General features: G+C 39.2%; 1 protein-coding gene across 3 annotated transcripts; it reads right to left on the bottom strand.

Annotated features, from left to right (window-relative positions):
• Positions 1 to 503: 503 nt before the first annotated feature.
• Positions 504 to 23,770, bottom strand: UBE2D3 (ubiquitin conjugating enzyme E2 D3). 3 transcript variants are annotated; one of them, XM_067297572.1, is made up of 8 exons: positions 23,417 to 23,764; positions 17,895 to 17,955; positions 8,651 to 8,714; positions 8,535 to 8,566; positions 5,915 to 5,992; positions 4,931 to 5,036; positions 3,473 to 3,566; positions 504 to 2,023 (listed from the first exon to the last, which is right to left on the bottom strand). In XM_067297572.1, coding segments are annotated over exons 3-8 (357 nt in total). In that variant the 5' UTR covers positions 8,652 to 8,714; positions 17,895 to 17,955; positions 23,417 to 23,764; the 3' UTR covers positions 504 to 1,977. The 3 variants fall into 3 exon arrangements, with proteins under 3 accessions (XP_067153673.1, XP_067153672.1, XP_013807104.1); XM_067297571.1 differs by lacking the exon at positions 17,895 to 17,955 and having other exon boundaries at positions 23,417 to 23,770; XM_013951650.2 differs by lacking the exons at positions 17,895 to 17,955; positions 23,417 to 23,764 and adding an exon at positions 13,585 to 13,605.
• Between the last annotated feature and the right edge of the window lie 100 nt (positions 23,771 to 23,870).

A 23,870-nucleotide genomic window follows, 5' to 3' on the forward strand; every position in this document is an offset into this window, starting at 1 on the left:
ATCTTTGGTTAGTAAAGCGGAAATACTGCAGGAACTGCAACTTCATTAAAAAATTTAGGAAAAGATCATTTCAGTGAGGCATGCACTGTTAAGAGAGCCCAGGTTTCTTAATGTCAAGCCAGCCAGAAGTTTTTTTAAAAAAGTTCACCTTCATATTTTAAAACCAGAACAAACCATGTCCAAACTACATATTCAAATTTTTATAAAAATTAAGGTTTAACATTTATTTTACATCTAGCTTTCCACATCCATGTGGGGACAAGGAATCAGAATGTACATAACTATAAGCAGTGCAAAAGTGGTGCCAGTGCGAAGTCACAGATGCACAATAAACTGATAGTACAAGACTAGAGAAAATGAAGCTATGGATGTTAAGAATGGAGACCAAAAAAACAAACAAACAAACAAGGAAAAATATGAAGGAAGAGGGCAGGAAACAGGAGAGCCGGATGCTTAGTAATGCCCTTGTTGCTGCAAAGATAAACTAATGGCACAAGACAATGTTTCTTGTAGAACAAAAATCCAATAGCAATGAGTCTTTATTCACGTTTAGTCACCTGACATGAGGAAAGTGTCTGTTGCATTAAAATAGTCATTAATGTAAATGGCAGCATGGCTGAACAAGTCCTTTTCAATGGTAACGAACATCCCACATAGTAAAGTCACTTCAACACAGCCTCATGACAATTCCCACATCAAAACAGTACTTTATTTTATATTTTTTTGCCTCATCATTACTCCCACATTAAGATCTTTCAGCTGTCAAGCGTACAAGGTGAAGAAAAAGGTTCTCAGTCAGCAAACACAGGTGCATCAGGAAGCATCTCCACAACACACCACTTCAGATCTGCTGGGTCCCAAGTCCATCCTTGAACGCTGGGCTCCCAGCACCAAGTGTAGCACACAACTAAGGCTACACTACTATGTTAGCTTATTAATTCTGCATACATCAGGCCGAACAATGTGTCAACCTGCAACAGACTGAGTATTATAACTGAAAATGGCAAAAGATTCGCTCTATCGAACTTTACATCATTATTTGATGTTAAACAATGAGGCAAATCCCAACAGTATATACAAAAACCAGCTTTGCTTTTACAAAAGATTTTGTTTCCCATATTGATTAATCCAGGCAGCTAACTCATTGGTTTATGCAACTTTATTGAAGAAAATAAATCAGTTACTAGCAGAGCTATTAGTTGATCACTCATCCATTGACAACTTGCATCATTTATTCAGTGCTATATTAAACAGTGTTTTGGAAGACAGATTAACTAATAGCTCCAAGCCTCCTAACAAAATTTAAATGAATTACAAAAATGTTCTTAGACCCTATTTTGGAATACAAGGGATGTTTGACTTCCAATTTCCATTCTCTGTAAAACAAGAACTGGTCATTCCTTTATTGACATGCATAAGATACATCACATTTTCTGTTCTGCTGATGCTATAGATTCAGTACCAATTCTCCAGACACATCAGTTATGAGCAAAAGTATATAGCAAAACCTCAGTTCTCTAACACTGGAAGGTTTAGAACAAGATGGATGTTGCTACAGCAATGTTACTTCTTTGATGGGAGAAAACTGAACATCCATCTCCCCTCCCCCCTTCAGGTTATATCTTCAGTATCTGTTAGAGCAGTGAGGAATGTTTTGTTTTTTTTTTTTTAATCTCATAACCAAGTTAGAATGAAGACATTGGCCACATAATACACATGCTCCATTAAAAAAAATTCTGAATCTTGGGCAATTGTTCTTGTGTAACTACTTTACAGATTCTAAAAGCAGTTATTGTCCAAAGCTGGAAGAACTAAAGTCTTCTCAGATGAGCATGTGCATGAATGGAAGGAGGTAAACAAAAAAATAAAAAAGATGAGGTCTGATAGGGGAGCAGCCGGATAAGAAAATCAAAAAAGGAACAGTAATTTAAAGTTTATTCCAGCTATAATGCAGGTTATTCTGACTTTAAGGTAGCATCACATGGCATACTTCTGAGTCCATTCCCGAGATATTCTGTTGTACCTGCAAACAAAAACAAGAATAGAATTAGTGCCAGCATAAAAACAGGTCAATGATAAATTCATACTTTATCCCTATCTCCCTATTCTTTGTCACATTAAGAAAAGTTTCTTTCTACACTAATATAAACTGAAAAAACCCTGAACAAATCCCTCCCTAGACTGACCTGGATATTTTCTAATTTACATAAAACACTTCAAATCTAAAATGAACAGATTTGCTAGAAGTTTGTTGTGAAAGACTACTGAAGGGGAAGGAATAGAGACCACCTGTGGTGGGAGGGGCAAGGGAGTGTTTTGTTTAAATATGGTCCTTAGGATAACTATTATAGAGTATCACATGCCATCAGTAAAGATTACTTGGTTAATAGTATCACTGGATACAGAATTTATGTCAATTTTCCTACCTTAGAATAAGACAACAGTAAGCATCTCTTCATGCCCAGTATTCTCTTTTCACATTAATATACTGCTCAAGCAATTAAAAAAAAAAAAGGAGTAGTAACAGAATATCTTTTTAAGTACAGTACTTCCACAGGAATTGAGCTGACAATTAGTTTATACTTAACTCCATGCTTGTCAGTAGTAAGTTAATTTTCAACTATACAAGCAGACCATAACCCCTATATTTTTTCCTAGTTTAGAATATGTAGAAGACAAGACACCGCTGAGTATAAAAAGTTTAAATTTGGATGGTCTAAATTCATGTCTATGCATGAGGTCTGACTACAGAGTATTGTTTCCAGGGCATCATTTTTAATGAAATTCTGACAAAATCTGGGTAAATACTTACCACAACAAGTTCACAAGCTGGCTCAAAGCTTGATAATTATTTCATACTATCTTTTTTTTTTTTTTTTTTTTTTTGGCCATGCAAGAGCAGTATCTGTGAGAAATAGTGACTAGCCAATACATTTCACACTAACCACAGACCAAGCTGTTAAATATTCAAGTTCAGTAACTGGTGCATCCATTATCTGTTAGTTAATCCAGTGCCTTAAAGCATGCAGCACTCAAGTGCTGACAAGTTTCCATTTTGTTAAATGCACCATAATGTGCAGATATTCTTACCCTACAGCATAGCGTATTTCTCTGTCCACTCTCTGGCTAACCTATTGTACCTAATTGGACAAGTATATTTAGCATTAATATAAAACCAAAGGCTACTTAATATAAGTTGTCTATTTAAAGATAGTAAGCCAGTAAGTAGGCAACACACACTTTCAAATACTGCCACATTTGTGAGAAAAAGATACTCTCCCTCCCCCGCAACTTCAAAGATATTAAGTCCCTTTGTTTTTGAATTATGCACTACCCAGAATAGGTATCTCTTCAAAACATAAGTTTTCTCCATCCCAGATTTTCACAAAAGGCACACTCAATACAACTGCTGTCTGACAGAGCACTCTTCACAAAGTTTGTTAAAGTATGTCTTACATAACTCTGTACTTACTTGTCTCTGTCTGTTTTATAGATACGTGCAATCTCTGGCACTAGTGGGTCATCTGGATTTGGATCACATAACAGTGAACAAATGGATAAGAGAACTGTAAAAAAAACAAAAAAACAAACCTCAATAGCAAAACAGGAGCAAGGATCTCAGAAACAACAGAGCATGGCTCTTCACACTGAGACAATGTCAGCATGCTAGAGAGCCCAAAAAGCTTTTTGCTGATACATGGCCAAAGTAAAATTGTAGCCTACTCTAAATAAAGTCCAAAGTGACTTAAAATTCCCAAGAACTATTTCCTTCCCATTTCCCGATACTCACAGCCTTCAGCTAACACACACAAAAAAAGCGCCATTGTCCCCTGAACTATGATGCAAGGTAGCAGCTAACTAAAGCACATTCCTATGTATTCTGATGATCAACATATTCCATGTTTTTCATCACTAGAATCAGAACTTTCATCAGACTCCATTCTTTCTCTGTAGGGTCTGAGACAGTAATACCCCAATCTGCACCGATAAAACTACATGTATGTTGTAAAATAAAGGAGTAAGACTGCTAGGGAGAAACACTGTTGCAAGCCGCTATAGAATCTGCATCCTCTACTCTCACAGCAGCTTTAAAAGAAAAATGGTAGTGACAACATTAAAACATAGGGGATTCACATTCATATCACAAACACACTCCTTGGACAGACAAGAATTACACACTCTATAGACAAAGAAGCACCTCGATGGATCTTTTGAAGCCACAGTGACCAGCGTAAGCAGCCAAACAAACAAAATTCTATCATCATGAAAATATTTGGGAACTGGCATTTACTATAGTAAAATGAGGAAAGCTACAAAGCTTCTACTGCAGCACAAATTCAGCTCATCCTGAAGTACAGTCAGTAAGCTCAGTCCATGCAGACAATGCCACTGCATGGTGGCAGAAAGCAACATGTATCAATATCCATTTTCTTTTATTTATCTATCCACAGAGATATGCCAGTATAACTCAGAATGTAATTCTAGGCAGACTCAAACATTCTAAAAGCTATATAGACTTCATTATTAAAAACTCAACTGAAACAAGCCATCTTGAAATTGATAAGCAAGAGCGCAGCCACATGGACAGGTGCAAACAAGCAGTTTCTCAGCCTTAGCTTCAACACACCGCCATAGGCCTGCTTCAACCCAGATGCTGGCAATCCCGTCTGGGACCAAGCTAGTAAGCACTACTAAGAATACTGAAGCAACTAAGCGGCCAGACAAGGCCTTAAACAGCCATGTAGCAGAAGGTGTTTGAAAAAGCAAATATCCATTAAAAATGCAGTAAGATATCATTATCAATTGGCAAAACACAGGCTAGAATGACTAAGGGAAAAATCAAGAGACAGGAGCAGGAACTCAAGACAATCAAAGCTAAAAACACAGTATCCAACACAAGATGGAAACATTTCCCTTTTAGAAAAGTTACCTTTAGAAATAGTTAAAGCAGGAGACCACTGTGATCTTAAAATATCGAGACAAATGCTGCCATTACTGTTAATATTTGGATGATAGATTCTTGTTGTAAATGCAACCTATAATAAAAAACAAAATACAAAAAGTGTGTTTCAGTCTGTGACAATTATGACGCCACTTTCTTTTCAATCAAGCTATTAGTCAACTCAATTTATTCTAAAAAAAAAAAAAGTAAGAAGTTAGCAGTTAGACTGCACCACAAATTCACAGAGATGCATGCAAAGCAGCAGCCTCTGGATTTCAAATTACTAGGCATCTAAATAACCAGAACAGAGAGAAGCCAAGCAGGAGGCTGTTTTAATCACAGGCGCCTGCAACAGGATGAAGACACACAGTAGAATTGTTTCAACCATGGTAACACAGCTACCATAGAGCTAAAGAACTTCAAACACTACGGCTACTCCAAGTTTGCCGATTTTCATTCAAAATGAAAGTGCAAGTACACTTTTTTTTTTTTAAATAATGTTGCCAGCTACTAACATTATTTCACATTTTTTACCAGATCATAATAGATACAATATTCATTGATTGTAGACACTCAACAGGTCTATCCGTATCATTAGGGTCACATTTTTATATAACAACCCAAAGAGTTGTACAGTAAGACTTGACAGTCCCCTAAGCAAGAATTCTATTACAGTAACATAAAGCCAATGAGTTTTCCTAACAATTAGATTGTTACAAAAACAGAAAAGAAAACAAACATCATTCCAAGCAGTTTAGAATTACTGTGTACGAATACGTTCCTTGAATATATGCCAGCACATAAGCTCATGGGCCAGTCAGAGAGGGATAGGCATCTAAGATACTGTTTTTTATAAGAATGTATGAATGAAGTGACAACTTGACAATACTAGAACTCAAATATTCACAATTTCTATCCTGCACTCAGTTCCTTAAAGAGCACTAATTTCACAAATGAGAAAGTAATACTTACCTTAGGTGGTTTGAAAGGGTAGTCTGTAGGAAAATGAATTGTCAAGAAGAATACACCACCCTGATATGGACTGTCATTCTGTCAAAGCAAGCAAATAGTTCTCCAATTATCATCTTTAGGACTACATTTCACTGACGATGTTGTTTTTAAATAAATAAAAGGAGAGGAAATGTGTTTAAATAACAGAACTGTTTAATTCACTAATAAAACAGAGATGCTGCTAAAATTCAACTACTCCTTCCTAAGGTTAAGCGATGCAGAACAGATACGGGACACCTTTTGGATGGACTTCTCTGAGCTAATGCTTCATAAAAACCAACTTCTCTTACAATCCACTCAGGACAACTTGCAAAGGCATCCAAATCTCAGAGACAGCTCCAAAAAACAACAGTAACAGAGTGGGAGTCTCCTCTAACAAGTTCAAGAACCTGAAGTTCTGTGATCGGAGAGCCTTTGTTATAATCACCCAAGTATTCAAGGTCAAAGACAACTCCCAGGCCTCCTATCCCCTCCTAAGTTCTCCCTCTGGTGTAGGCACTGTTTAGCCCTGCAGAAAACCTCTTCTTACACACAACTAACTCCCTGCTCCTAACAAAAAAAACAAAAAACAAAAAACCAACTTCTCCCTGTTAGAAATTCACCAAAATTCAGGTACATGAAATATTTTACATTCCCCTGCTCCAAATAAACAGTTATAGGAAGAATTCATTCAGATTTTAATATTAACAGTAAAGTAACACTTGAAGTATGGAAGCTGACAGAGGAGGATAAATGGAGTGATTAGTTATGGATTGCATGAGTTACTACTTACAAGAAGAAAGATGTTGTAAGAAGTTTTAATTTGAAATTACAACTAAAAATTTCTGAAATGGAACTACCTAATTTTGTTGTTTAACCTATAGACTACAGTGCTTTTAATTCCAGACTCAAGACTATGAAAAATGAATTTGACATGCACAGCTCAGAGTACACTTCTGAATTATTTAGAAACTGAACTTTCATATTGTTTGACAGAACATTTCACTTACGTAAAGCAGTAAGTGCATCTTACTATGTTAAGTATCAGTAAACGAAATTCTGTAATACAAGATAAGGGACGCAAACTTTTCAAAGTGTAGGTTATACGCCACACAATCTCTGCCAAAACCACAGGAATAAAAATATAACCTCTTGTGCTTGATCAACGCATACTACTTGAGGAGCTGAGGAGCCAGCAAGCAACCCTTTTTCTACACATTCTCTGGGGATACATTTTAGCAACTACAGAAGCAAACTCCTCCCAGAATCTGTTAAGACTGGAGAAGACAAACTATGCATGCTCCTTTATATTTTACTAACAAAACCACAGCCTGTATAATGTCTCATTATATGCAGATGTGGGATGCCAGATGATTGGCAGTACAACCCTTATCTTTTATTAAAAACATTAAGCAACACCACAGATGCATTAGAACTAGCAGCACCACATTATCCTCAAGGTACTTTCAAAACCCAATCTTGGGACTGGAATGCAGACCTTTTTGATTGACACAACATATAACATATGGAAAAAAGAAGCTGTACATTGTTAAATCAGAAGGGGAAGTAAAAAATATTAATCCTGTTTTTGAAGTCAACTGATGTTTACTACCTATGACCATGCCAACACAGCAGCCAGGCACATTCAGACTCAGCATAGTGAAGAACATTCCTTGCGTTTCAAATATGAGCATTGCTACTGAACAGTTTTATCTTTTTGAGGCACCTAGTTACATTCCACGAGGACCAGAGAGTTGGGAACGCAGAACCATTTTGCCAATCAGGAGAACCTCAAATAAGCAAACTTTCAGTGGTGATCTGCTTAAACCACATTTGTAGACATAAAGTCAGGGCAGTACAGCATCACCAATACTTCATTCCTACTCTGTAGCCTAAGCAGAAGCATCACACAGGGCCTCAGGTCTACTGGCATCTGATATTTGTCTCCTCAAGTTACAGGTTTCCTTTTCTAAACATGGATAACCAGCCCCAAGAGCTCAGTATGTCAAGTGTTTGCAGGTTAGATTTTTAGTAAGCACAAACAGTTGCCTTCTTTAATAGGGGAATAGTCACATTCAGGTTTCAGATGGGCAGTGTATTTATACACATATACACACACACACACACCCCCAGTCACATGCAGAACCTTGCATTTCAGTGACTTTTTAACCTTCTAAGTATCCAAGATCTCAGTACATGAGGCTAGATCAAAGATGACATCCCTAATCTCTTCTAAAACCTGCACAAATACAGCCCAACTAATTGCTGAAATTGGCACTAGCTTCGACTACAAACAAGGTCCATGCTAGATTCAAACTGTAGAAATGGTCAAATACAAACTAAGTTTCTAGATACTAAGTAATGATGCCTTACACCGCTCCGAAGAGTATTCCAGCCCAAATAGGTGTCCTGATACAACACTCCAGCAACAAAATAATCATTGTCAGACTGTTTTTTTTTGTTTCCTCCTTCATTTTCTGTCACTGTAAGGAGTATCTCTAGAACTAAAGCCTGATAAGAGGAGTTTAAAAAAAAAAAGTTCTTCCTGAATAAGAACTACTATATAAGTTTAGTATTACATCACAAGAATTAGAATACTTACAGGTCCCATAATTGTGGCTTGCCAATGAAACACTACAAAAGAAAAACTCCGCATTATTATCTAGGCATGATATGCTCTGAGTTAGCACAGCAAAACAGAAACTTAAGGTTACTTACTGTCATCTCCAACGGGACCTGCTGAACACTGTGCTGGAGGATCACGGGCTAAGTCACTAAGTTCCTTAAAAACAAAACAAAACAAAAATCTGTTCAGGGAACGTTAATGAATTCAACAGTCATTTTCACTGAATGTCCATCAAAAACAGTTTTTCCATATACAAATACAGGAGAATGGGCAACAACAGCTATTAGAACCACTAGATCAGGAATGTCTTCATAAAAGAACAAGATTGCCAGAACTGGCTATGAAGATAAATAGTTACAATGACTGTGTTTTTCCAAATGTATATCACTATTTTATGTGTCTGTTAAGATACCCCTGCCAGGGGTGGAACAGAGGACAGGAGGACGAAGAGCATGACATGGGCGAAGTCCAACCCATTTCTGATTGAGATTTTCAAGGATTAAGTTTTAGTTGGAGAAGCCTTAAGCAGGAAGGAAAGAGAAAGTAAGTTTTTGATTACAGTCTTCATGATGTGGAAAGCAGTATGTATATGAAATCTGAGCTTTTAAAATCTGAGCTTTTAAAATTCAGAACAAACAGAAAAGGGATATCTCTTGCATAGATTAAAGTAGACAGGAAAAATAAAAAGGCTGACAAATGTTGGGAACCAGGCAAAGTATCTGTATTTTGTATCTTAAATCTTACTTTTAAGACAATTATGTCCTTAAAATTCTGAATAACTGAGCTGCAGAAACCAGTTCCCTCCATCCCCCACAGTGGAGAAAATAAAAACAAAAACTTATAGTGGAAAATTCCTTGTGTGGTATCAAGATTGTCGTGATGAGTCAAACAAACTCAATTTCAAATCTGTTGCCTTGTTTAATCACTACGTAGGTTACTTGATTAGATAGTGTCTTTTAAAATTAAATTTACCCTTTCAGTTAAAGTACGCAACAGATACTTTCCCTCCTCCCTTCCCCAAAAAACCTTTAGATATTTGAATCTAAAAATGGCTTCAATGACTTCTATAAATCTGCACTTGTCAAGATATCTACATGTCACAAGAAATGGCAAACCCTTCATTCAGTCAGCCCCTTTCCTATGCATTAACAGTTGCACACAAGTTATTTTACTACAAGTCTATACAAGCCATTAAAACAAGATCTTTCTATTATGCTGTCAGACATTTAAGAAGCCGAGGCATGCCTATTACGTTGGGAACAGACACACACATTTGGACCAGACAACTAACAGTTTTGTCTGTGAAGACCCTAACGTATCCTTGAAGTTTGACAAATTCAGCACTCGATAAAAATTTAGTTAATGTAAACTAACACACCAATCAGAAGAAATATTATATTTCATGTAACTTGAACTTAACATGAACATCTTGTTCTTTGGTAAGATGATAGTTGCTGCCAACACAGCGAGAGGTGAACACTACTTCAACGTGCAGAACTTCTTAGGTTTTAAGAAAACTTTAGACCCTTGTTTCCTCTCCCTACACATGCTAATTTTGCTCACCTTTAAAATCAACCAGAGTTGATCTTTACACTGGAATCAGACTATACTATAAAACTGAATTGTACCAGGTGTTCATAAGCAATGGTACAGTGAAATTAAGACTATGGCTGATTTCATTGCTGTTGTTATTTAAAAGCGTGGACACGAGTTCTTTCCAGATCATCCTGTCAAATCCCATTCCTGTGCTTTTCTCTATCATACAACACTCCCCACTGGGGGACCCTGTAATGCCCTTATTTCTGCAATGTAATATTACTTATTAGGTCCATATGTAATTCAATGCCCTCCAGAAAAACTTGCTAAGCTACATTTATATTACCTACGTAAAGGCAAACAAGAAATGTAAAAGAACCTTCAGCTGCAAACCTTTCTATTTTTTTTTCATTTAACAAATAAAAAAAGTCCTGTTGATCAGGCTTATTTCTCATCCAAACATACCTCTTTCCATTTATAAAAATAATCAGCCATTTTTCCAAAATCTGGTAAAACCAAATTCCACTGTATCTTTTGTCCCTTACCATAAATTGTAGCAATACAGTAAGCAGAAAGACACAAGTGTTAATATTTTAACACTGTGTGGTTATTACTGGAATGTTTGATTTAACTGGGGAAGAAGATCAGATTCTCTTTTTGGAAGATTATCATGGAGACCAAGAACTAGAGAGTTTACTGGAATCATAAAAATGAGTAGTATGAAGGAAAGAAAGGGCAAGAAGAGACTGTAGCATAAAAGCAGACTCTCAGAGGTACATTGCAATAAACTAGAGCGCTCTTCAAAACATAGCTTCTTCAGAGAAACAAAAAACAGTACTCAAAATAAAATGCACTTGACTTACAAAATATCTTAATGCAGCAGAAATTTATTAAAGAGTATATCAATGCAAGTATATCAATACTGCAAGAAAGAAAATAAACTGATAGCAAGTGTAAGACAAATAAATTTAGAAAAATAGCTTCAGTAACTTTAAGAATAATTTACAAGCTGAAACATATAAGTTTTAATACTCTAATATCCAGTCATTTCAAAATGCATGTCCATACAGAGTTAGCCCTTTCAAGCACTTAAACTGTTCTACAGAACAAACAAACAGTGATTTTAATATGGTAAAAGACTAAAGTTTTGTCTAGCCCACATCACTTATATTTAAAAAAAAAAAAAAGATACAGCACTTAATATTCTGACCACAGAACAAGTAATTTATCTACAAAAGTCAGAAATACAAGATGAGATTGTGTACTTTCTTGTACTCTCTTCTCTTCCCTTTAGGTACTATGGTCAGAAGAGTAAAGTCTGCAGTAAAGGTGAATGTTTCAGCAGAGCCTAAAATTTTGTGCAAGAACTTAGTCAAACATGAAACAAAGTACTGGGAAGTGTTTGCTGTTTACAGTAACACCAAACCTCCTTTACATTATTAAGTGCACAACACTTCACATTTACACAAAAGAAGGGAGGCTTTTTGCAACAAGGGAGCAGAAAGTTCCCTCTGTGTAACTTGAAAAAAAAGTGCCTCCTTCTGAAAGCTAGGACTCTCCTGAGTCCAACAGGCAAACTGGAATAACTGGAAACTGAGCAAGCAGAGACATATGGGCTGTGACATTCGGAAAGCAGTTGAAGCATTTCATTCAGGGAAAGGGAGGTGCCTTTTTTTTTTTTTTTTTTAAAAAAAAACCTTTCTACTTAACAGCAAAAAGATATATTGACCTTGCTTCTTAGCTTAGCAATCAAGATCAACTATTCTATGCAACAGGCAAATATTTCCACTGAAAATATTTCAAATAGCAAAACCAAGCTTGACAGCTTGCATTAGCTGACCAATATCACCTCATAGTTGTTCCCTTATTTTTACCTGCTGCTTACTAAGAAGGTAAGACCACATTAAGTTTCATTTTTAAAAAGCGAGTTTAACTAATATTTCAGAATTTAACTGAAATGTTAAAAAGCATTCCTGAGCATTATTCTGTAAAATGTCTAACTGTAAGAGGACCTTATGCCTCTGGTAGTCCTTCTGCTGCATTGCTTGCTATGTCCAACTTTGCTTCTTTTTGTTTACCTTTAGTTTCAGGAGTACTTTCCTTTGTCAAGCGATACTTAAGCTATATCTCCAAATTTCTTAAAAATATCTAAAGTAGAAGATGCAACTGCAGAGGGATAAACTCGCATTTTCCTGGAGTCAGCATGTACAGTTTTTCACTATACAGGTGACTTAAGGGAAAAAAAAAAAAGCATTCCCAAGAAGCAAATTCCAAAGACTTTACATAGAAACAATAAAACAAGCTTGATTCAGAGACACGTGTTACATTGTCTAATGGAAGGGATTAGTCTTTGAATTACAACCCTGATGAGTGGTCTCTGCCTCTGCCACAGGTTTCTGTATAGCTCTAGCACATCACTATTTCTTCGCCCCAGTTTCCAAATATAAAGTTGTGATAGTCCCTGCTTCTCCACAGGGAGGATTAGTCACACAGTATGTTACAGGTTTAAGGACTATTTAAGGACTACATGCCAATGTTACTGTTAGAGGACAGTGGCAATGTAGCATACACAAGAAACCATGCATGTACAATCTAGCACATGAGTTTTGGAAAACTGAAGGACAACTGGAAATAGAGCAAGAATACCTGTCACTACGGACAGACAGACATGCTTTAACACAAATTCAGCATTATGGTCTTCTGCCAGTCTGCCAAACAGTTTCATAGTAAGTGTGTGGTAAGACACAGTTTTACCGGAAAAACAGCTTCCTTCTTACCCATCTCTCTTCTCTTTCCCGATAAACGTAACAAAAAGCTAACCAAAAAATAAACCAGTATTTTCAAGACAAAAATACTCACAAAAGCTAATCTGCTTGTTTTGCACAAATATAATCATAACTAATGTAGAAAATTTGGCTTATGCTTCAAGTGACAATCTAAAACACTGACATCGGAGTCTCAATCTGAAGGCAGGACTACGATCCTAGTTGATATTCTAAAACACAGAAGTGACTTTTTTTGACAGAAAAGTTGTTAAAGAGCTCTCAAACAATTCCTCTTTACCACATATTTAAAAGATGACAAGTCATTTAAAGGGTGAAGAAAACGTAAAGAATGGCAAAGGATACCTCTTCCAGATACAAACAAGCAGGACATTAAAAGAAATTATTTAAGGCAACTAGCTGTTTTTCTTAGAGAAGTTTTCAGGCCTCATCAAATTGAGCAACAAGTAATAGCTTCATGCCTCGTGTGCTGTCTTTTTGCAAAATACCAAGCTGAGCAGAATCACTGTCTGCTCCCTTTCCTTAATCCTCAGTTTGTCAGAACTTATATTCCCTGTGGCACAACAGCTATGCTTCTCAAGTATAAGCTGGAGATAGCCTGGGCTTATTTTTAATAATAGTAGCAGCTAACTTAAACACAGAGCGGTAGAAGATCATTTCCACCAGAGTGGTATACAATCACTCTTCTTTCACAGGGATAAACTCACAGTTAGGTTTAATACAGGTTTGTAGCACGATTATTCCTTAAAATCATATACTGTAGTTTTCCGGTTTCTAGGCAAAAAAACACAAATGGAAGAAACTGGGTTAATTTTCTTTAAATTCCCAGACAAGAACTTGTTCCACCTTGGAGGGAGTGAAAGGGAATGTGTAGTTATGTCAAAAGTAAAAAAAAAAAAAAAAAAAAAAAAGCCCCAAACAAAAAACCCGCACACTTAAGCCAAACAAAACCCAACATTAATTTGAGTGCCTGTCTAATATAGTCTCTGTCATAAACAGGATATTTCAAACCCTAAGCATCCAAGAATTCATCACTATATTAATCTGTACTCATTAGCTCACAGTTGAAAACAATTTTAAAAAAGAAGAGAGGATAGAAAGCAGCTATAAAGGGAGGCAAAAAAACATTTAAGCCTAGCTGAAGATTAAGAAGAATCAACCAGCAAAGAACGACTGCCTTATCCCACACACCTGCATCTGTAACATTCATTTCAGCATGAAAATTAATTATCCCTGGAAGCAGAAAACAACAGTTTGAAAGACCACCGAATGTGGATTAAGCTGAATAGGAAAGCAAAGGCACAATACACATCACAGGACAAGTGCAACCAGCAGAAAGTTATCAGTTTCAAACAAACTGGCCTCTTGGTTAACACTTAATAAACAGAGAAAAACAAAATATAATGACAGTGTGTAAAATAGAAAGATGTAGGCTGACATTGTTTAAGAAAAAGACATTAAAGCAAATATGCACTGGAATCATATGAAGATCAGCCACAGAAAACAGCAAGGCCCAAAGAGTATGGAATGTCTTTTAAGAAATTCGAAACACCATAACCAGGAACTTAACAAATATGATAGTCTCTATCCTGAATATTCTGCTGCTTGTTTTTTTTCCATATTCTTTAGCCTTTAGAATTATAATTTTCAGGGTACACACTGCATATGGTTTGTACAATATCTAGTGACACTATCATAATGTAATGGCATATTAAGAGAGAGACATAAAAATACTCTGGTTTTAAGGTTAGCACTCAAGGAAGGAAATGCCAGACTGCTGTGCAATTGTAATTCAGTCACTCTGTGTGCTTGGGCTGTGAGGCAAACTACTCGGATGACTACATGCTATCTTTTCAAAGAACCAACGTCTCAGCGCACAAGTCCTTTTTTGTGAATGAGGCTACTGTCTACAGGTCTTCTCATCTGTTATGAAATTTGGAAGGTGTACAATGTAGGTAATGTTTTTAGGCAAAATTCACAGTTACAGTAACTAAATAAAATGTCACTCTATTCTATGCCGACCTTTCCCAGAGTTCACCTCTGTGGCTGGACTGGAAAAGGAGGACAATTCTTGACTTTGCTTTTCTGGTCACTCACTAAAAGCATTCAGAACAAATTTGAAAAGGTGGCAACCACTCACCTATAGTTGTGCTTTGACTGCAAAAGTATGGCTTTTTTTCCAAAAAGTAACCAAGACCCACAGCAGCTCTCTTAGTCAAGGTGAAGAAAATCTGACTGCTTCATATACACTAATTCTGAGGTATTATATTCATTATCATTCCCTGAAAATAATATGCACACATACACTCAGTGTAGGATGTGGACTGTACGCACTGACTAAAATATGAAACTATGTGTGGAAGGGAGAAGCATGAAGTACTGGTTAATTACCTCTTCATTCAGTGACACCAGGGTATTTTAATCCTGGTATTTCCACACTTTTAAATAGCAAACCCTAACTTTAACATACTTCTTACTTAAAGGTTTTTCCTGTAAGAACCATACCGATTCATGGTTCTATAACCTAGGACTACAGAGCAGCCCTCAGAAAGGAAAATAACTAGTAAAAGAAATATGCTGTGACCTGCTGTAAACTGGCCACAAGAAATGAGATGCACCTATCTAAGTGAAACAACGACTGGAAAATGAAGAGACAAATTAAACTCAGTGTAGGCAAATGTAAAATGATGCACATGAAAAAAAAATTGTATTTGATGTGAGGCACTCTGGGCTGATCATTAGCACTCAGGAATGAGATTTTGGCATTGCGATAGACAATTCCATGCAAATGCCAGCCTAACACTCAATAAATGCCGGGTTTTGGCAGTGTTATGTGAGAGTCTTCCACACACTACCCTGAAGTCTGTAAAGGATGCATTAACCTAAGGTAGAATCTGGTAGAATCAACCAGAAGTTGACAAACCAACCAGAAGCAGCATTTATATGCATACTGCCCTGGACTGAATGTGACAAAGGCTTGCTGGAGTTTGTCAAGCCTAAGCAAACAACAATTCTCGGGGACTGGTAGTGAATGGGGCAAGTTTTTACAGACACTGCAAGCAGCCTCAATAGGACGCTTATCCTCTACAAGTCTTCACTTTCTGAATGAAGGTATGAGAATTCTCCATGTCCTCAAGGAAATATTTGGAAAAGAAGACTGTATAACAGCAAGCTGTCCAATTAATATTGTAACAAACACCACTATCATTTGTAAACACCTCAAGTGTGGTGAATTTACTGTTTAAATGTAATGTGATATATTACTCTGAAATTTAAATATTTAACCTAAATGAACTTTGAAAATCAGCCCTTTTAAAAAGTTTGTTTTCACTTTGATCAGTCCTTGTTTTGAAAGCTGCTGAAATATACTATAGAAGTATATTCTGTGAACATGACTATGCTGATAGGAACATACTACTTTATCTATATAATGGGTGTGTTTTAAACAACTAATGGCAGAGATGCAAAACTAAGGGCCTGTCTACAGGATTAGGTAAAGTTGCACACAAAATCAGCACACACTGACCCAAGAGAACACAAAATAACCAAAACTTTTTCTGAATTAGAGTGTAGCTGCTCTTACCGGTTAAATTTCACCTCAACTACCTAGAGAATACTGATTTCCAGAAAATCCTTAAAAATAAAAATAAAAATAATAAAAAAAACCCACACACCAAACCACAGAACACTTCCCTCTCACCCCCAAAGACACAGTCTTTAACAGCATATTTATGATTAGACACGTTGCAACCACCACTCTGAATAGGAATGGAAGGGGACCATTGCTCAGCTGGCAAACTGTCATTCAGGAGATCCTCCTATATCATGCAAGGCACGAAGAAATTAAAACTAAGGCTAAAAGAAAAAAAAAGTTTGCCATCATCTGATTTACAGTATTGTTCGGCATTATTACTCAGACAGGCCAGTGAAGGTTGGGAAACACTGCCATAGAGCAAGAATCTTCTATCTACTAGGAACCTAAAATAGCTCTTGGGATAGGGCAGAAGTGCTAAACACCTGGCCCACCTAACTCCAGGTTACAGACAAAGCTCACTATGAACTCAGCTGAGTGCTTAAAACAATCCTCCTGCTTTTTGTCAAGACCTAAAGCATTTCAGTATCTGCACTCCGTTCAGCTGGGAACTCTGGTGTCCAGATGCTTGAGGAAAGGATTAAACATCTGTCTCTGTCCTTTTTTACTGGTTCCTAACAATTGAAAAGCAGTCTGAAAGTCTCCTTTTCCCCTTTTCTTAAAATTTGAATTAAAAAAACATCTCTGCTATGTTGGGGAGACCTGCAGGAGATCCGAGATGTCTGACATATGCATCTCAAAGGGATGAAGTTCAGAACAAAGGCTTCTTTTATACAAAATTTTAATACTTAAATCTACTATTGGTGAGAAGGCTCTGAACAATGTTCAAACAAACAAACAATCCTTCTATCTTGTTAGCTTTCACTCCTGAATACTGCAATGATCCACTTGGTTCATTTTTCAGTAATAAACCTTGTCTACATCAAAGTGTTTGACAAAGAATTGCCAAAGGCATAAACACCAATTTAAACCTGTGAATGTAATTTTAACTAATTTTTTTTGCACGACTTCCCCAACACATTTGATGTAACACAGATTAGCATGCCATAAGAAGCCAAATGAAGAGGATTTTTTCCCAAGTCCAGTTACTTTCATCTAGAGTTTGAGATATTAAATCTACGTTCAAGAAGCTTACAGAACAGTCCAGCTTGTGCAACTCCACAAAGTTTAAGACTCTCTACTGAAAAAGCCAACTTGACAGAGGCAATTAAGTATAAAAATGCACTAACTGCAATCATACACACACTCACTGCTAGTTTCATTTCTTATCCTAATTTAGTTTTTATTTTGTGTTATACCGGTGGGTTAATACATCACATCAGTCACAGAAGAAAATGCATGCCCAGAGCTCAGCCACATCAAGATAAGCTACAGCATCTTAGCCTAAACTATCAACAAAGGTCAGCTTATACTGAGATATCAGACCTAACACTGAAGTGCAGACCACATGTTCCCATCTGCCAGCTCTGATGCACAGGGGAGGAACCTATAGGAGAACACAGGGCAGACAGTTAAAGACGGCAAAACCTTAATAATTGCAATAGAAAGATTTATCAGAGATCATGTATCAATGCCTTTAGTCTGAATTACACAAAGCTCTACCCTTTTTCACCCCTCCTCACCAACAGTCACTTAATGTCTCGCACAAGGTTAAGAACTGCCTCTCTCTCTCTCTCTTCTTCAGAAGTTCAACTCAGTGGACACAGAGAAAATATCCGTTGGTGGGGGACGATGCCAGGCTATATAGGTGGCCTCCACAAGGAACAGAGATGCCTTTGGCAAGAAGCAGTGTGCTGCTCCATATTAAACAGCTGCTGCTTACAGCTGTTTACATCCTTCCCCCCTTGGTTATCCATTAATGTAATAGTGCAAAGAAAGGCATTAGTGCTTCAGAGCTGGTTAGAGACCAGGGAGGCAGCTGAAGAGAGCTCATTTTGCAGAGTTCTACATCAGCTCTTCTGTATAAAAGAAACTCATGTAGGGAATAATGGCAAAACCATTGGCTTACTTTCAAAAATAAATCTTTAAAAGCTGAAATGATCGTAAAGAAAGTGATGGCTAGGCAACCTTTTACTCTGTACATTATCCCACCCAAATCCCTCAACATCCTGGAGAGCTCCGTCTTCAAGATATCCAAGAAGCACCCACCTAATGGAATATTGATCTCCCAAGTTCTGAAAACTACTTAAGTGAGATGACCACCCCTTCTCCTCCTGTTCCAATGGGCACATTTTAAGTTAAAGATCCATGCTGAATGGGAACTTGTTTCACAAGCACAGTGCCCAATTAATGAGAGAAATCTTTAAGTTACTGCAGTTCAAATTTTCTAGTTAAGGAAGCATTAATTTTACATTCATAAAAATGATCAGTTCTTAAGATATGTTCAAGACTTTAATAGCAAACACTGGACTTGGAGACAGGTATCAAACCTACCCGATTAAGAAGCACTATTTCCATGTTAGTGATACTCATTACATAGCATAAGTGTCACTTCTGACTATTTACATAAGCTAAATTATAAACAGAATTTAGGTGATGACAGCTTTCAGCTGATGCTGAATAATTTTATTCTGATTTTTAAAAAGTGCTGAAGTTGTTCAACACCAGTTCTTCCCAAAAACTATGTACTGAAATCTCATGCTTTAAAATCCACCACTGCCCCGTGTTTGGCTCAATATGACCCTTCTAACCACCAGGTGCAGCAGTCATGTTGCATTACCTACTTGTGGTAGGACTTGTCTATCCAGGGATATTTGAAATAGTTAAGGTGAATTAACTACAGGAAAAAAAGGTAATTTAATTCATCCAGAGAACATCCACAACGGTTTAAAGTATTTTAACTAAGTATTTTAACATCAACTGCATTTCTTTAGCTAGTTAACTTTCTGAGGCCCCAAGTAAACAAATTCAGACTTATTTCTAGACATTCCTTCAAGGCATGAATAAGATCAGTCACGTAACTCAATGCTTCAAGTTATTTAACTATTTTGAATGATTCTAGCACACTAAGACTGCCTGCAAAAACAAAGTATCATAGGTTTCATCCAGAGAAGAAAACTTAACTGCACCAAATGGCTTTAGTTAATTTTTAATTAAAAATGTATATTTTTTTAAGTGTTGTCCTCTCCAAATTGAAAAGAAAATAATACTTCAAAGCAAAACAAACATAGTAAGTAGTTTTATAACATTTTAACTGAATCAACTTTACAAAAGCTACACCTTCAGTTAAACTAATGCATATTTCCACGCTGCCTTCATCACCATATACTACATCCAATCTCTGAAAGATATTGTGGCTGCCTCCAGGGTTAGTAGCATTTCTCATTATCAGTATTTGGGGGAGTGGATAAAGTTGCAATTAATTATACATCTAGGAGTAGTGCTGGAGGTTGTAACCTTGAGGAAAATTGTTATTTAGATTCCGCTCTACAACTGCCAATGGAAGTCTCTAACTGTGCTTAAGATAAAAATATAAGATTAAAAAAAAGATTTAAAAAAGATAAAAATACAGGATAAAAACATTTTTGCCACCTTCAGCCTTTGGCTTCCAGTATGCCAACTCTGCCTCGGCTTTTCTAATAAAACACCCCGGCTTAATGATGCTGACCTGTACCATGTTTAACCAAATGCACACAAAACACAGCAGGCACAAGTTTTCTTAAAACAGGTATTTCACAGACGAGACACTTCATACATACATCTCCTATATTTGTTAGTTCACGATCTATTTTTATCCTATCAAGATCATAAGTTAGGCCTTTTATACTACTTCACTCCAATTGATGTGTATAACAATGATGAAACGGATGTGTGTATCAATGATGAAATCTCCCCAAGTTTTATCAATTTTACGCATTCCAGATTTCCTACTCCTTCTATAGAGTTCTTGTTTTTCTACCATAGAGATGGAACCGGAATTCAAACTGTCGTTCGAACCGGAAGTGCCAACACGCTGCAGCAATTACGGAATGTGTGTTTAGCAGGTACCACTTGACACTTCAGACTAAAACAACGTGCAACAAGCATGCATCATGTATTTATATGAAGCTGATTGATTAAAGTTAATTTGTTCCATTGTCTTTATCCTGTTTCTGTAAAACTTCATGCTCAGGAAAAGATATAGTTAAAATTAAGATAATAGTTTCAGACTATTCCATGGCAAAATCACTTTATTGGTATAATAAAACAACTTCCACCCTCTCCAAAAGCAAACCATATCAATAAAAGCAGAGCTTTGCCAGTGTCTGCAGGTTACCCTCAGGGCAGTGGCACAGATGTGAAGCCATGATCCAGCATAACACAATCCTTCCGGGACTGGCTGTATACCTGACAACTACTACAGTTTGAAGAGAGTGCTATAAAGTGTGTTCCAGAAGCAGATAACCCAATACGTAATACATGACTACTCATGTACTTTAATTCCCAAGTCAAAACTTGAGTTTGCCAGTTATACTTTAAGTAGGGGGTACTTATATTCTGAATGTGTAACATACTTCAGATTAAATTTGCATGTTCTAATACAATCTGAAAATCTAATTTACCAAATATAATTAAAAGAAAAAATTCTTGAAACATCAGTCCATAAAGGGACAGTAAAAAAGACCAAAAATGCCTTCACCAGTACATTTGGAGTGTCATCTATTGCACGAGACAATGAATTCTAGCCCTGACAGGTAATACCAGAAGTCAGACTAAATCAGCTATTTGTGATTACAATGTTCTGAGGTCCTGGTCTCTCTTTAGCCTGTTCTGGTTTAGTGCCAACAATGCACTACAAGGAAGCACAGAGTTTCAAGGTCTGATCTGTGACCTTACTATTGGAAGACAGGGGATCCCAGCTCACCAGTGACAGAGTGCAATTCTCTTGGCCTTACCGGTTGGCAAGATTAGAATCTAAATTCACAACAACCTCATTATGAAATTGGTCCTCCTATTTTTGGATTGCAGCCTCAATCCTAGCGAACATTTGTATCAGAAAGCATGCTTTGGAAGAAAGCAACTTGCAAGTAATGGTTTCAATCTATCAAAATATCATCATTTTGACTTTCCAGGTTGGCAAATACAAATCAACACTGTAAACCACATGTGAATTTAGAAGCATATCTTGTAGCCTGGTGTGATTAAATCAATTAAAAATAGCAACTTCAAAAAAAAAAAAAATCCATCCCACTAGTCCTAAATGCTGGCACTGGGTAAAGGAAGAAGCTTGCTAGTACACACTGCCGTGGAGCATAAGGACCAACAGAGAACAAGAGACTGCACACAACAGACAGGCCAAAATGCTGAAGGCAGAGATGACGTATTGATTCCAAAGTTACCCTGAATCATTTTAAGGTTTCAGCCATCAGATTGCTATGCGAGGGTTTGCCTTGGTTTACATTTGACGATAAATTCTTACCTGCAGAAGCCTGAATGTGTTTCATAAGCATGAGTTGATGACAAAGCATACCAGGGAGTATCCTAGCTGCGTTTCAACTTAAGTGATATCATCCACTAATACAGGGGAACAAGTCCTGATGTCAGATTCAAAAGGAATTGTTTTGAAATTCTTTTGAAAGTGTAGCTGTAATTTGAAGACAATTTGTTTAGCTAGTACTAATCCAGAATAGATTTTATGCTTTTAGGGATAACATAATTATCCTTTAACATTAATAAACTACCTCATTTTGCCTCGATTCAACTAAAAGATGCCTATAAACACTACTCAAAAGACACGAAATTAGAGTAACACTTTAAAAGGCGATGAGCTGTACACACTGCATACAAAAGGTGTTTGGTGCACTGAAGTTTAGTTCACCGATTTCAAGACTGGTTTTCTGCCATCTTGGCAGACTATGAGACGACCACGAAACTCCTCTCAGTTCTTGAAATATTTAAACGTTCGAGTTGGCTTCCGTGTAAGTCCAGATCAGCAGCGACTGCACGGTAAGGCTACGGTGCTTCCACCACATTTGCAATTACATCCCAGCGATTTACGAACTGGAAGCGCTCCCACCAAACCCGCACAGCCCTCAGCTGGCGCTACGGGAGAACCGCCAAGTCGCCCGTGCACAACCTGACGTCCGCAGCCTTCTTGCCTGCGAGAGGTTTAAACTTTCATCACCTCGGCATTTTTTCCGAGTTAGCCGCGCAGTCACTCCGCCCGGCGCGATTGTGCAACACAAGCCCCGGGCGCACCGCACAAAACACTTCCGCCCTCGCGCAGCCCGGGCCGAGGCGAGAGCGGCTCCCCGGGCCGCGAGGGGCGAGCGGGCAGCGCGGCGAAGCGGCCCTGGAACAATATCGCTCGGCGGCAGCTGCACGGGAGCTGACGGGAGCGCAGACGCGCGTGTGTCATGTTATTGCAGAAAGCGAGAGATCCCGGAAAGAGCCCCAACTAGGCAAGCCCGCCGCCATCTTACAATGCGGGAAAGAAGTTACACGCCAGGGCAGGGAAACCAGCCCGGGGGCCCCCTCCCCGCCCCGGCGAGGGCCGCAATCGGCCACAAAGCCCCTCCGCGACACAAATACGGCCGCGATGCGGGCAAACGACGGCGGAGGGGCAGCGGCCGCGGCGCCGCGGCCGCGACGGGGTGGCTCGGGGCGGCGCTGACATTTGAGCGTCCCCGCCGAGGAAGGGGCGCCGCCCGCGCCCGGGCCCGGGCCCCGGCCCCGCCAACCCCCCGCGAAAGGCCGCCGGCGCCCGCCGAGGGGCCCGCCGGGGCCGGGAGGAAGGGCCGGGGAGAGCGGCCTCCCCTCCTCTCCTCTCCCCTCCCCTCCGCGCCGGCCGCGGCCTCGCCGGAAGGAGACGGCCGCTGCCCGGCCCGCAACGGCGGCCCCGCGGCCCTCCCGCCCCTCCGGGCCGCGCATCCGTGCCCCGCTCCGCCGGGGGGGGGGGAGGGGGTAAAAACCCCACAAAGCGGGGGGAGGAAGCCAGGGAAGGGGGAGAAGCGCGCGGGCGCGCTCACCTTGTTGATGCGTTTCAGCGCCATTGTGTGCGAGTGCCGCCGGGCCCGTCCGTGCGCCGCGGTGACTCCGCGCTCCGCTCGCGCCGAGGGGGGGCCGGGAGGGAGGGAGCGAGAGAGGAGGAGGAGGGGGAGGAAGGCGGAGAAGGGGGGAGGGGGCAGCTGCGCTTCTCCTTCCTCCGGAAACAGCCGAGGGGGGCGCCCGACCGGAGCGCGGCGGCCGCGCGGAGCCTGGCTGCGGGAAGACGGCGGCCGGTGGCCGGTAGAGGCTGACGGGAGCGCGCCGCGCCCGTGCCCGCGCCCGCGCCGCCGGGAGGGAGCCGGGCCGAGGCCAACGCCAGCGAGAGCCGAGCGGCGCCGCCCGCGCGACCGAGAGCGCCAGAGCCCAGCCCCGCGCGCGCCCGCCCCGTGGCCAGCGCGAGAGGCGGGGGGCGGGGCTCGCCGCCTGCCGGGGCGG

This window comes from Apteryx mantelli, chromosome 5 (assembly GCF_036417845.1).
Source record: "Apteryx mantelli isolate bAptMan1 chromosome 5, bAptMan1.hap1, whole genome shotgun sequence".
NCBI classification, from domain to species: domain Eukaryota; kingdom Metazoa; phylum Chordata; class Aves; order Apterygiformes; family Apterygidae; genus Apteryx; species Apteryx mantelli.

Coding starts and splice junctions, on each gene's coding strand:
- UBE2D3 (XM_067297571.1), bottom strand. CDS start 23,440: ATGGCGCTGAAACGCATCAACAAG. Junction 5,993..8,534: donor AAGCCACAATTATGGGACCT/GTAAGTATTCTA, acceptor TTGCTTTGACAG/AATGACAGTCCATATCAGGG. Junction 3,567..4,930: donor TGCTTTAACTATTTCTAAAG/GTAACTTTTCTA, acceptor TTTTTTTTACAG/TTCTCTTATCCATTTGTTCA.